Source organism: Tupaia chinensis, unplaced genomic scaffold (genome assembly GCF_000334495.1).
Source record: "Tupaia chinensis unplaced genomic scaffold, TupChi_1.0 Scaffold147433_1, whole genome shotgun sequence".
In the NCBI taxonomy this organism is placed as follows: domain Eukaryota; kingdom Metazoa; phylum Chordata; class Mammalia; order Scandentia; family Tupaiidae; genus Tupaia; species Tupaia belangeri.
Genome location: NW_006207284.1, coordinates 2,773,400 through 2,788,660, shown reverse-complemented (window position 1 = coordinate 2,788,660; position 15,261 = coordinate 2,773,400). Strand labels below are relative to the sequence as shown.

The window sequence follows — 15,261 nt, the reverse complement described above, 5'->3', positions numbered from 1 at the left end:
TGGGTCTCAAACGGGGGTTGACTACATGGGAGCCCAGCAACATAGCCATTACGCCACCTGCTGGTCCTGCTTCTGTTTTATATATGTAATTTGAACATTTATCTTCTCAACTGTTTAAGTCTTTTTTTCTTTTGATAGATTCTCTAAGTTATGTCTTTCAATCTTCAGTATACCTATAAACCTTTAGGTTCTGGCTCATTGGAACTACTACTTCATATTTAGGGGCTTGCCTCTGAATTTTATGCTTTGGAAATAATAGGCCTCCTTGTCAATTTTATTATTGTTATTTCAGATTTAGTTTACTGTGCATGATTATAAAATCATGAGAAAGCAAGGAAGCAAGCCGCCAGGTCCAGGACTTGAACCACAGTTAGCCATGTGGGAGACCATTGCCCTTAACCACCGTGCCACCTGCCAAGCCCATCTGCCAAGGTTTTTTTCCCCCAAGGTTTTTTAGAGTGCATGTGCTCACCAGAGAGACAGTAAGAGGGAAAGTGAGAAATCACTTTGGGATGGCCACACCACGATCCCCTCTTCTCCATTCTCCTCCTAGGATTTTGGGTGTGTGCACACATGTAACCAGCATGAATTTCAAGCCACCGAGTCCAGAACTCGGACTACAGTTGGCTGCATGGGAGTTCAGTGCCTTAACTACCATGCCATTTGCTGGCCCCTGCCTTTCTTTTTACTGCGAAATTCTTAATACTTTACTCAATGTAACGTTTCTTTCTTGTCTGCTTCCATTTCTTCCTTCACTCTAATGCCAGTAACACTTAAAAGTGTCTATAGGCTATAGTTTTTCAAACTAAAGTCCTACTACCACTAAGCATTGCCTCAGTGAGTTAGTCAGATGGTGAGAGTGACTTGTGCCTCAGGTATATTGGAATACTACTGAAAGGTTGAGACCCTCTATGCTAATTAATCAGGATGCCACAAGAAAGAAGTGCTGATACTTTTTTCTTTTCTTAAGTGTTATTAACATTGCCATAATCATCATTACATATATTTATAATTCCACTCTAGTTCGTGCTGTTCCCTGCTGTTTGATTTTGAGTTTTGGTTGCCTACTTAGTAAACTATTTGCTTTCTCAATCTTGGCATTTTCAAACCTGCCTTTTAAAATCTTATATTTTGTCTTTTTTCTCTTTTTCACACTTTGTTTTGCCTGAGTGTACACAGCAGAGTTGACAGTTGGTTTAGCTAATAAAGTTCATTGGCAGTGTTTTACAGAAATCCTCCTGTGATGCCCAGTGGCTTTGGCATTCCTTTTTCATTCTTTTTGGTTTTGGCAATGAGAATCATATTTTGTCAATTGAATTCTAAGATGACTCTTTCTTTTAAGAGACAAATTATAAATGAATCTAAACAAAGTAGATAAAATATATTTTGATTTCATTATAGTGTTCTAAAATATATATTTAGCATTGTAGGTTTCGCTACAAATGGTATTGATAAGTTTGGTTACAGTTAGGTGACATATCTCTTGAGAAGAAAAATATTTTTTATGTATTCTTGATGTTGTAATGGCATGCCTGCTTTTTTTTTTTTTTTTTATTTTAAGGTTTTTACCATAGTGCACTCACTGGAGAGAGGCAGAGAGAGCAAAAGTGAGAACTCACCTTCCAAGGGGGAATGCTGCTGTCTGTTCTCCATTCTCTTCCTTGGATTTTGGGCATGCACAGACACAGCTGGTGTGAATTTCTGGCCTCCAGGTCTGGAACTCTTACTGTAGTCAGCCATGTGGGAGTCCAGCACCTAACTACCATGCCATCTGCTGGTCTTACTCCTCTATTTTTAACTAATGCTTATATTTTTGTCTCTAGTAAAGTCATTGAATAATTAGAACAATAACAAAAAGACTTCTTAATGTTGCCTCATATAGCTGTCTGTACTTATTGGTTGTTTTGTTGCAGTTTTTCTGCTTGGGGGACTGTAGATGGATGTACTGTTTTGTTATTGGTATTCAGGGACATGATTAACAGGGCTTATTTGCAGCCAGATAGCTCACAGAGGTACAGGAAACAAAGTATGACATGGCTTCAAGTATGATTGGATCCAAAGACTCAAGCAACATCTTCAACATTTTCTCCATTTCTTGGCTTTGCTTCTTTTAATATACTGATCTTGGGTCCAGCAGGTGGCATGGTAGTTAAGGCAACGGTTTTCCATGTGGCCAAGTGCAGTTCAAGTCAAAGACCTGCCACTTTGAAAATCACAGTGGGCGTGTGTATGTGTGTGCCCCAAATCCTGAGATTATAATGAAGAAGGGGTTGTGGCACACCATTCCTGCCAGGAAATGATTTCTCTTTTTTTCTCTCTCTCTTTCTCTCTCTGGCGCATATATACACCCTATGGCAAAAACCTTTAAAAAAGAAAAGAAAGAAAGAAAGGAATATCATGCTGGATGCATGCTCGTGTGTGTGCCCAAAATCCCAAGAGAACGGAGAAGGGATTGTGGTGTGGTCATCCCTGTTGGCATGATTTCGAACCTTCCCTCTCATTGCCTCTAGCAAGCACACATGCCCATCTCAAAAAGCTTTTTTTTTAAAAAAAAAAAAAAAAAGACACTGGTCTTATTCCCTTGTCTCGCAAACTCATGTAGTTATAAAGGTGGTGGCTGAGGTTCCCGGCCTGCACCATCTCAGCTTGGCAACCCCAGGGAAGAGAGCTTCACTCCCAGCCTCTGTTAAGTCCCAGAGAAGGACTTTGATTAGCTCAGTTTGAATAACCAGTCCTTCCCCAGATCAGTCTCTTTGTATTGTTAAATGAATCCTCCCTTATGACTGACTGACTGACTTACATACTGTGACAGCCTGGCAAAAAATGTCATGCCTATTTAGGCATAGGCAGGGGAAGACTGTGTTTGGCCTTATAAGTTATTGAAGTGTTCAGCATATTTTGGTTTTGATACTGCCTTTGAATTAGAAGCAGACTAAAGAATAGCCAGTTAAGAAGCTACTATAATTTAGGCAAAAGATAAGAGTAGCTTGGTTTAAAATGATACCAATGAAGACAGAGAATTGAACAGATTTTAAAGAATCTACTTAGAAAGTACCATTAACAAAACTTGGGGCAAATTACATGTGGAAGGTGATAGAGAAGAAGTTGTTGTCAAAGATTGAGAATTAGTTAAATGATACCAAGTACTTCTAGCTGTCAGATAAGAATAATTATGATCTCTTTGCAAATTCTGAATTTAAAAATTGTTTCACTGTTGATTGCAGATCGAGTTTTGGTTTGGATTAAAGACTTGACAATTAAAAAAGCTGATGAAGTTGTTTGGGTGCGTGCAAGAGTTCATACGAGCAGAGCTAAAGGTAAGGCTGATTGAATGATCATAACCCTTTGCCTAAGGACTCTCAATATTTTTGTGTTGCAAATTCCCAAATTTATAAGCTAAAGTAAATCTTTCAAAATAAAACATGTAACTGCTTTCTTTTTTAAATCACTGTCAAGTATTAGCCTATTGTTAGTTTTAGGTTCTCCTAAAATACATATAAACATAGTTTCACACTTGGGCTGGACAGTGGTGCAGCAATTAAAACATAATGCTCTTGTGCAAGGCAGTCTCACATTGGAAGGTTCCCAGTTGAAGTTCAGAGACCTCCTTGAGCAGCATGCGCGTGCCATAATCCAGGGCTGGCTGAAGCCAGGGATGGATTGTGGCATCAAGACTCTGTAGGGACCAGCAGTTAGCGTAATGGCTATGTCGCTGGACTCTCACATGGCTGACTGTGGTTTGAGTCCCGGATCTGGCGGCTTGAAACTCATGCCCCGCACATGTGCGTGCATGCCCAAGATCCGGAGAGGAGAATGGAGGAGAAGGGCTTGCAGCATGGCCATCCCCCTGGGGGGTGATTTCTCGCTTTCTGTCTCTCTATCTCTCCCTGGAGAGTGCACGCACCCTACAGCAAAACCCTCTCCAAAAAAAAAAATAAAGCCCCTGTTGAGAGTGCAGTCTCTCTGTTCATGAAATGCATGTATAATTAAAACAGATAAGCTTTAAAATAATAATAATCATGGGATAAGCAGATGGCATAATGGTTATGTCGCCGGACTCTCACATGGCTGACTGTGGTTTGAGTCCCGGATCTGGCGGCTTGAAACTCATGCCCCGCACATGTGCGTGCATGCCCAAGATCCGGAGAGGAGAATGGAGGAGAAGGGCTTGCAGCATGGCCATCCCCCTGGGGGGTGATTTCTCGCTTTCTGTCTCTCTATCTCTCCCTGGAGAGTGCACGCACCCTACAGCAAAACCCTCTCCAAAAAAAAAAATAAAGCCCCTGTTGAGAGTGCAGTCTCTCTGTTCATGAAATGCATGTATAATTAAAACAGATAAGCTTTAAAATAATAATAATCATGGGATAAGCAGATGGCATAATGGTTATGTCGCCGGACTCTCACATGGCTGACTGTGGTTTGAGTCCCGGATCTGGCGGCTTGAAACTCATGCCCCGCACATGTGCGTGCATGCCCAAGATCCGGAGAGGAGAATGGAGGAGAAGGGCTTGCAGCATGGCCATCCCCCTGGGGGGTGATTTCTCGCTTTCTGTCTCTCTATCTCTCCCTGGAGAGTGCACGCACCCTACAGCAAAACCCTCTCCAAAAAAAAAAATAAAGCCCCTGTTGAGAGTGCAGTCTCTCTGTTCATGAAATGCATGTATAATTAAAACAGATAAGCTTTAAAATAATAATAATCATGGGATAAGCAGATGGCATAATGGTTATGTCGCCGGACTCTCACATGGCTGACTGTGGTTTGAGTCCCGGATCTGGCGGCTTGAAACTCATGCCCCGCACATGTGCGTGCATGCCCAAGATCCGGAGAGGAGAATGGAGGAGAAGGGCTTGCAGCATGGCCATCCCCCTGGGGGGTGATTTCTCGCTTTCTGTCTCTCTATCTCTCCCTGGAGAGTGCACGCACCCTACAGCAAAACCCTCTCCAAAAAAAAAAATAAAGCCCCTGTTGAGAGTGCAGTCTCTCTGTTCATGAAATGCATGTATAATTAAAACAGATAAGCTTTAAAATAATAATAATCATGGGATAAGCAGATGGCATAATGGTTATGTCGCCGGACTCTCACATGGCTGACTGTGGTTTGAGTCCCGGATCTGGCGGCTTGAAACTCATGCCCCGCACATGTGCGTGCATGCCCAAGATCCGGAGAGGAGAATGGAGGAGAAGGGCTTGCAGCATGGCCATCCCCCTGGGGGGTGATTTCTCGCTTTCTGTCTCTCTATCTCTCCCTGGAGAGTGCACGCACCCTACAGCAAAACCCTCTCCAAAAAAAAAAAATAAAGACCCTGTTGAGAGTGCAGCCTCTCTGTTCATGAAATGCATGTATAATTAAAACAGATAAGCTTTAAAATAATAATAATACCAGCAGATGGTATAGTGGTTATCACACTGGACTCCCACATGGCTGACTGTGGTTTGAGTCCCGGATCTGGCGGCTTGAAACTCATGCCCGGCACATGTGCGTGCATGCCTAAAATCCTGAGACAAGAATGGAGAAGGGATTGTAAGTGTGGCCATCCCCCTGGGGGGGGGGTTATTTCTCACTTTCTGTATCTCTATCTCTCTGGTGAGCATACTTGCCCTTTAACAAAGCAAAACCTTTTAAATAAATAAATAAATAAATAAATAAAAATAATAATAGTCACAATAATAATTTCACCCTAAAGAGTTATGAAAGATGCTTTTCTAGTATTAAAAGTTTAGCATTTAGGGACCAGCTGGTATAATGGTATAATGGTTATGTCATTGGATTTCCACGTGGCTGACCACAGTTCAAGTCGCAGACCCAGCGGCTTTAAAACTATCCAGGACTGGTGCATACATGCCCAAAATCCCAAGAGGAGAAAGGATTACATCCTGGTCATTCCCCTTGGGGGTGATTTCTCGCTTTCTGTCTTTTTGTCTCTCCAGCAAGCACATGCATCCTATAGCAAAACAAAAAAAAAAAAAAAAAAAAAGAAGTTTAATATTTAAGAGAAAGGTGTTTTGAGAAATTTCTCTTTTGTTAGTATTTTTGTATTGGTGATTATTTAGATGTAGAGAAAGATGAAAGAGAGAGCTAAGACTGGGCTGTCTTAGATATAGTTGCCCATTCACACTGGCTGTATTTTAAGCATTTAAGAGCCACAGCTGACTAGTGGCTTCCATACTGGACACACAGCACAAATGCTAATTTATTTCATTTGTTTGTTTTTGGTAGTTTTAGTATAGGATGCTTGCCAGGGAGAGACAGACAGAGAAAGACTAAGTGAGAATTATTTCCCAGCCACGATGGTAATGCCACAATCCCTCCTCCTCCGCATAACCTCCCCGCCCCCGGCACATGAGTTTCAAGCTACTGGATCTAGACTCAAACCATACAGCCAGCCATGTGGGATCCAGCCACCCTAACCTCCTTGCTGCCTGCTGGCCCAGTACTGAATATTTTTCATCATTGTAGACAGTTGTTTTAGGCAGTACTGAGTTAAGAATTCAGCATTAACAGAGGTTAGGGTAGTTAAGACAGATCTCAGTTTCTTACAGAAAATTGGCCTGGCTCACTATTCAGGATTGTTGTAAAAAAAAAAATTATTTTTGAGAGAAAAATTTGCTACAAGATGCATGCGCTCACTGGAGAGACAGAGAGAGACAGAAAGTGAGAAATCACCCCCCCCCCATGGGGTAGCCACACCTCAATGCCTTTTCCTCTATTCTCCTCTGGTGATGATCTTGGACATGCACGCACACGTGCCTGACATGAGTTTTAAGCTACTAGGTATGGGACTCGAACCACAGTTGACTCCGACATAACCATTACACCGTCTGCTGGTCCCCAGAATTGCTTAAAAATATTAAGATACTTATATTAGTTTATAACTTTATACTTTGCATAGGCTTTTTCACATTTGATCATCCCTACAAATTTGTGACGTAGGCAGGATAGGCATTGCTGTTCCTCTTTATAAATGATGAGACTGAGGTCTCATAGTAATGGCTGGTTTATGAATAGAATCTTTGAAGCCCTCAAAGCTCTCTCTGGCAGAGTTCTTTGTTCTATAGTGTTTAGTAAATCTGTGGTACAGCATTTCTTAATTTTGGTTTTTTGTGCTGGGTTTGTTTGTTGCTGTAGAGCACATGCACTCACTGAAGAGAGACAGAGAAGGGAGAAAGGAGTGAGAATCATCCCCTGGGGAGGTGGCCATGCTGCAGTCCCTTCTATATTCTCCTCTTGGGATTTTGGGCACGTACACACATGTGCCCAAGTGTGTTTTTTCAAGCCACCAGGTCCGGAACCTGAACCACAGAGCCAGCCATGTGGGACTAGCTGCCTCTGTGCCATCTGCTGGTCTCCTAATTATATTTTAAAAGTATTTTGGCATGAGTTTAAGCCACTGGGTCCAGGACTCAAACTGTGGTTGACTACATGGGAGTCCCGCAGTGGCCATTATGCCAACTGTTAATCCCTGAAGACTCTTCTTATAATTTTTTTTATAGAGAGATTTTTTTCGCTATACAGGGCAAGCGTGCACCAGAAAGAAAGAGAAAGTGAAAAACCACCCCTCAGGGTAGATGGCCATACCACAGTCCCTTCTTGTCCATTTTCCTCTTGTGATTTTGGTCATGCATTATTTTTATATTATATTTTTATATTATATTATATTTTGTTTTATTTTGTTTTAGCCAGTGAGAGAGAGAGGGAAAATGAGAAATCATATCCAGGGTCAATGACCATGCCTCAATCCTGCCTCTTTATTATTTTGGGCATGCAGATGCACCTAGAATGATTTTCAAGCTGCCGAGACCAGGACTCCAACTATGTGGCTGCCGTGTGGGAATCCAGCACCTTAACCACCACACCATGTCCTGGGCCCTCTTATACTTGTTAATTCTCCTGGGTCAAATTACAAGGTCATAGGATAGATGTGTGTTTAACTTAATAAAAAACTGCCAGACTTTTCTGAAGTGGTTGCATCGTATTGTTATTTTGAAATGCTGTCTGTCTTTAAAGGAAACTAAAGCTACTTGGAGAAGTAGCCGATTGGGTTTGGGCAAAATTACATAAGATGAACCTGTGAGGGACCAGTAGTTGGTGTAATGGCTATGTCGCTGGACTCCCATGTAGGTGATAACAGTTTGAGTCCTGGACCTGGTGGCTTAAACTCAAACCGGGCGTGTGTGTGTGTGTGTGCCTAGGATCCTGAGAGGAGAATGGAGGAGAAAAGATTGTGGCGTGGCCATTCCCCCTGTGGGGTGATTTCTCACTTTCTGTCTCTCTGTCTTTCTGGCAAGCGCACGTGCCCTGTGGCAAAAACCTCTCCAAAAAAGGAGAAAAAAAAAACAAGATGAACCTGGAATATCTTGTCATAACAGGTAGCAAAGAAACTAGTAGAGGCTACATGAGTCATGTGAAAAGAGCCCAAGGACCAACTTGAAGAGGCCACTGTAGCCAAGAAAGGAACAGAGTATCAGTAAGGATTACTGCAGTGAATTGAAACACATCAGCTATGTTTAAATTCGTAAGTTTATTTAATGCTAAGGCAAACAAACAAAATCTTTGTCGGTCATCAGGTGGAACAAGTATATTACAATTTTGAAAACTCGTCGGTCATCAGGTGGAACAAGTATATTACAGTTTTGAAAACTGATAAATAAAAGGCAAGTATTTCTGTATGAATTGTTTATCACTGACTAAATTAATGGTAGATAGGGGAAAGTGTTACTTTAAAGAAATATTCCAGCTAATTTAGTAGAAAGGCAATATTAGAGCATTACCATTTTGCCTGTAATAAGTGCTAACATTACAAAAGAGAGAGCACTAGAAATATTTTATGTGTACTCAAGGAAGAATACACCACCGCCTACGACGCAATCTTGCCCCAAAATTTATATTTGAATTTCATTAAACCTTCAGATCTAACTACCAACTTAGAGTGAGAACATAGGACAGCAGAACACGGTAAGTGATGGTGGATGCAGTCATTGAAACTTAGTAGGAACTTACAGGTTGAGCATCCCTCATCTGAAATGCTTGGGACCAGGGTGTTTTGGATTTCTGATATTTTCAGGTTTTGGAATATTTGCATATGCCTAATGAAACATCTGGTAGATGGAATCCCACCCTGTAGCAGGTGAACGGGGCTGAGAAAGTATTTTTCCATAGGGGACGCTGAATAAACTGGATTGTGCACCTTTGTTTTAGCTATGACATGTAACATGAAGTCAACTGTTCAATTTTCAACTTGTGATGTCATGTTAGTGCTCAAAAAATTTTGGATTTTGTAGCATTTTAGATTTCAGGATTTTTTCACTAGGAATGCTTAACCTGTACTGGGCAAAAACAACCTAGTTTCTTCAATAAATAAATGGAGAGGCAGAACCTATATCTTAAAACATTTTTCAACCAACCCAGATTTGGATCCTGTTTTAAAATACACAATTCAGGGGGAGTATTTGAGGCTATTGTAAATTTGAACATTGACTGGGTATTTGATATTAAAGAATTAATTATCTTATTGATATAATAGCTCTGTAGTAACTTTTTAATTTAAAGACCTTTTAAAGATCCTTACTGAAATGTACAAGTGAAATGATGTGACTGGGGTTTGCTTCAGAATGGTACGGGTGAAGCTGAAACAAGAGTGACCATAAGTTGATGACTATCGAAGCACATGGGATTGTAAATAGGCAGACGTATCATTCACAGATGATGATCATTTTGTCTTTTTCTTACATGTGTTTGTATTTCATTTCTTGATTCTCTTTGTAATAATTAGTAGTCTCCAATGCTGCAGAGATTACCACAGTGAAGAATTTCTCAAGCAGTAATTTTTTAAGTTTGTTTATTTCTTCCGTGAAAGACAGAAGGCCAGAGAGACAGGCATTCCCAGCAGGGACTTCATGCCATGATCCATCCCCAGTCTCAGCTGACCTAGATCACAGCACATGTGAGCATACCTGGCTTGTGCAGGGGTATCTTGGGACAGGAACTGAGGTTGTTCCCGTGTGAGTCCAGTAGTAGTATGTTGTACCACTGTCTGACCCCTTGAACAGAAATGTAGCTATGGGGGCCAACAGGTAGCATAATGGTTAATGGACTGAACTCCCACTCCCACATGGCTAACTTCATGGTTCATATTCCATGGCAGCTTGAAAAACATGCCAGGCGCTTGTGCATGCATGCCCAAAATCCCAAGAGGAGAGTAGAGAAGGAGGGATAGTGTCATGGCCACCCTCCCCACACACCTTGAGGGGGTGATTTCTTACTTTCCCTCCCTCTATATCAATCTCTCAGGCAAGTACATATGCCCTATGACAAAAAATATTTAAAAAAAAAAGAAAAGAAAAAAGAAATTAAGCTCTGGATAAATTATTTCAAGACTTTAGAGGGGCCAACCCCATTGCACAGCAGTAAATCCTCTGCATAGGGAGCCAGATCCCACATGGCTAATCAAGGTTTGAATCAAGGTGGTGGTGGCAGGAAAATACACATGGCACGTGTGAATTGGGCTTGTGGCAGCTTGAAAAACATACGGCACATGTGCGTGTGTGCCCAAAATAGTGGTAGGATAGAGAAAAGAGGGTTATAGTGTGACTACGCCCTGTTGGAAAATGTTTGTCCTCTCTCTCTAGAGAGAGTATATGTACCCTCTGGGAATTTAAAAAAAAAAAAAAAAGACTTCAGAAATGCTACATGAAATATTATTAGAAAGCAGTGCCCAGCCAGCTGATTGCATAATGATTATGGTGCTGGATCTCGTATGGCCAGCTTCATGTGTCCTTTAGCAAATTAAAAAAAATTGGTGCCAAAGTTTTTCAAAATACCGTAGATTGAAAGTCATTTTCTTTTAGTGCCAAGTTTTGTATTTATCAGAAATAGATGTGAAATTTTATCAGACCTTTTCCAGCATGTTTTCCTCTCATGATGCAATTATGTTGAGTGGCCTCTATGTACAGAAAGAAGTTCACTAAAGACAAAGACTTCACAAAGCTCATGAAAAATGGAATTAAAATACAGGTTTATTTTGGTGGAAAATTTTGAAATCCAAGCATAGTTTTTTTTTTCATAATACGAATTTCTCATGGATTTTGAAGACTCCTCACTATTCTCTCTGCCTTTGTGTTTGTTTGAAATTTTCGGTGAAATAAAGCTTTTTAAAATGCAGTTGATGCTCATTATTTGTGGACTACATATTTGTAGATTCACGTACTGGATAAAATATATTTGTAATGCCCAATCAATACTTGCAGCCTTTTTTTTTTTTTTTTTGGAGAGGTTTTTGCTATAGGGCACGTGTGCTTGCCAGAAAGGCAGAGAGAGAAAGAGAGACAAAAAGCGAGAAATCACCCCCCAGGGGGGATGGCCACGCCACAATCTCTTCTCCATTCTCTTCTCGGGATCTTGGGCACACACACACACATGCCCCCGGCATGAGTTTTAAGCCACCGGGTCCGGGATGCGAACCGCGGTCGACTACATGGGAGTCCAGCTACATAGCCATTATGCTAACTGCTGGTCCCATTACTTGCAGCCTTTTCATGGTCATTCTGACATACCAGACATGCAGTCATGTACAGTGACAGAAATGAGACATCTAGTGTGCAGATTTCCTTCTAAAGTCACACATGGTAACATCCTTGCCTTCTTGTTTCAGCTTTCATGCTATAAGCAACTGGCCTTTTCGCAGTCTGTTTAATGCTGCACTTTTCGCATTTTTGTGCTTTTTGTTGGTAATTTTTCCCTGTTTCTTTTTTCTTTTTTAAGTTTTGCTATAGGGCATATGCACTCACTAGAGAAAGAAAGTGAGAAACCATCCCCCAGCGGAGTGGCCACAGAGCAGTCCCTTCGCTTCCATTCTCCTCTCAAGATTTTGAGCACTACACATGTGCATGCCCTGTGTGTTTTTCAAGCCACCAGGTCTGGGACTTAAACCATGTAGTAGACCTTGTGGGATCCAGGTGTCTTAACTACTACCCCCATGCCTGGCCCAGTAATTTTGCTTTTTAAAATGGCCCTGAAGTATAATACTAAAGTGTTTTTTAGCGTTCCTAAGCACAAGAAGGCTATGTTGTACCTTGCAGAGAAAATAGTTGTTCGAACATGAATTATAAAATACTTGGCCAGGGACCAGCAGTTGGCATAATGGCTATGTCGCTGGACTCCCATGTAGTTGATCATGGTTCGAGTCCCAGACCTGGTGGCTTAAACTCACACCGGGTGCGTGTGCGTGCGTTCCCAAGATCCCGAGAGGAGAATAGAGGAGAGGGGATTGTGGCGTGGCCATTTCCCCTGGGGAGTGATTTCTCGCTTTCTATCTCTCTGTTTCTCTCTGTCTTTCTGGCAAGCGCCCTATAGCAAAAAGAAACCTTTCCCCAAAAAAACACTTGGCCACAGTTAAATGTTAATGGATCAACAGTATATGTTAGGTGTCTCAAAACAACATACACAAGACATGTATTCATTAGTTGACAAAAATATTGTGACCATAGACTCAAAGGAACCTAACCCTGTATTTTACCTAGGAACAAGGTTTCAGTATTTACTAATTCAGTGTTAACGGCAACCTTCTAGAACAAAATTGCCACAAATAATAAGAATCAACTATATGTAATTGTAATTATTTATAGTCATGGATTTCTCACTGTTGAACCAGTTTTTTATTCTCAGAATAAGTTCAGTTTGGCAACAGTGTTGGTGGTATTTTTTTTAACCTTTTTTTAGTACTTTTTCCCTTTTGGAATTTTGCATCTATAACCTGGTTTTCATTATTTTAATGAAAAAAATTAAAATTTAAATGTAATTTAAGTGTAACACTTAAATTTAACTTATTCAAGTTATAAATTAATAATTTCATGCACATTATTCAAAGAATACAGAAATAGTGATACTCCAAGTTTTTTGAAATATACAATTAGCAGTGTTTCTTGGAAATCCTTCCATGATATGTATGAGGCAGTTTTCCTTAAGACAGATATCTAGAAGTGAAATTGCTGGCTTGAAAGATAAGCATGTGCATGTTTTAAATTCCCAATTAGCCTCCCCAAAGGCTGTATATATAGTCAGTTATATTTCCACAAGTATGTCACAATACCATCTTCTCCACACCCTTGTTGGTAGTGATTGTCGATGTTTTTTATTTCTGCCCATGTAGATTTTTAAAAAAAGATAAATAAAGTCCTGTGCTTTGAATTTGCAAAACTCTGGTGTTAGTACTGCCTTCTTCTTAAATCTTGCATAGGAAAAATGATATGAATAAATATGTCTTATATGGAATCATTCATGTGCCTTAACTCCAGAAGTAGTAACATTAAGGCTGGACTTGGATAAACAAGCCATGCTGAGAATGCCAAGTAGAGCAAAGCTTTGAGAAACTATGAATAAGGAAATGGAAGTGTCAAAATCATAGTGTCAAAAAATGACAGAATCCTGTTATGTAAAAAAAAAAAAGCCTATTTATATGATAACTGTCTATATATTTTCCCTTAAATTAGGGGCAATGTTTTAAACATGTTTTAAAAATTAAAATTAGATTTCTTACAGTAGGTTTATCCCTAACGTGAAGTGTTTTAGGTAGGAGCAAGGGAAAAATATTTTAATCTTAATGATATGCTTAAAATTAGTTTCCTTCAAGCGTGAAAACTTACACAGTTAAGTCTGCATATTGAAAGAGCAATTGGAACGTCTGTAATTCCTTTCAAATTTTAAACATACTATGTGGAAATCACTGGCACAAAAATAATTCTCTTTTAATATTGTGCTTCCCAAAAATTTACTGTCCTAAAATAACCAGATTGTTTGGTTGTTAGCTAGTTTAGGATTTTGAATACCAAAGAAGAAAACTTCGATTTATATCCATGCAAGAATGTGTCATGGGAGATAGTAAATGGAAAAATGCTTTCTAAAATTGAGGTACTTGTTGTGTTATCCCTAATCGATTTGTATAGTGAAGGAAGATATTAATATAAAACCTTAGAATGTTAAGGCATATTGTCTAAATAATAAATTCAGAAGCTTAGCAAGCTAAGACATTGTGAAGAGAAGAAAATGTATGACTGCCTCACACCTTTGATAACCAGCTCATCCCAGTTCATCAACAAAGGCCCACTTCACTGCCGAGCCATCACCACAGTGGAGATAAGGGTAAACCTTTTGTCCTACCTCTCATGTTTGTTCCTCATCTCAGAAGTGAAGACTCCTGATAGAAAAGGTCTCCAACTTTACATTTTTCTAAAGCAGTATTCTTGTGTAAATTTAAGAGATAAACGGCCTATTCTAAAAATTTAAGAATCAAAATGCAGCACAGAATATGATGAACTTAAAATATCTAAAAATAGAAAAATAGTGCTCATTTAACTGTTTTGAACATTGACTTTCTTTTCCTTTTCATAAACTGTCCTCATGTTTGGGAGTTCCGAGAAGAAAGATAAATAATATTTAGTGGTTGATTAATCTGTCCTCTGATGTTTCTATACTGAGTTCCTCTGTAGTGAGGATTTTTTACTAAACTGAGAAACTATATATTTGCCTCTTAGAATAAAAAGTAATGATATGATAAAAATTATACAGAATGTTATGAGTATAGAAGTTTCCTAATTTCTTCCATCCCTCCACAATCTTTCCCTGAAAATAACCACTATTATTTCTTGTATTATCTGTGGGGGAGGGATAAAGAATTTACAAGACCGATTATATCCTTCATTAATAAAATTTACACTAAAAGGATCACATACACAATGCAACTAGTAATCTTAGTTATCTGTCTGTCAGGTAATGTCTTATAAAACATTGAACTAGACAAATCGTATATTGCACTGTCACCAACCAGAGCCATTTACTCGCAAATGGTAAAAACTTGGTCTCAAAAATGCGGTATGTTGTCTGATGCACAGTTTTATTTACCAGGAAACCAGGACTGATTTTTCTTGTTTTGAGTCTTTAAAATCCTTTTAAGTAGACCACTGGTATTCGAAAGTGCTTTGAACACTAGCAACTTGGGGAGACTATAGCATTAGAGTAACATGTGATTCCTCCAATGAAGACAACATATATTCTTTTTTTTTTCGAGAGATTTTCGCTATAGGGCGCGTGCGCTCTCCAGATAGACAGAGAGAGACATAGAGACAGAAAGCTAGAAATCAACCCCCAGAGGGGATGGTCACGCCGCAATCCCTTCTCCTCCATTAAGAGGATCTTGGGCACGCACGCACACGCGCCCGGTGTGAGGGTTTTTTTTTTTTTTTTTTTTTTGGGAGGGTTTTCACTTAAG

At 39.9% G+C, this 15,261-nt stretch overlaps 1 protein-coding gene across 1 annotated transcript in view; it reads left to right on the top strand.

Annotated features, from left to right (window-relative positions):
- Nucleotides 1-15,261, top strand: part of DARS1 (aspartyl-tRNA synthetase 1) — a 98,864-nt gene that overhangs the window by 3,697 nt on the left and 79,906 nt on the right. Inside the window, exon 3 of the mRNA XM_006169723.3 lies at nucleotides 3,225-3,317. Within this exon, the coding sequence (XP_006169785.1) occupies nucleotides 3,225-3,317 (93 nt within the window). The remainder of the gene's footprint in view (nucleotides 1-3,224; nucleotides 3,318-15,261) is intronic.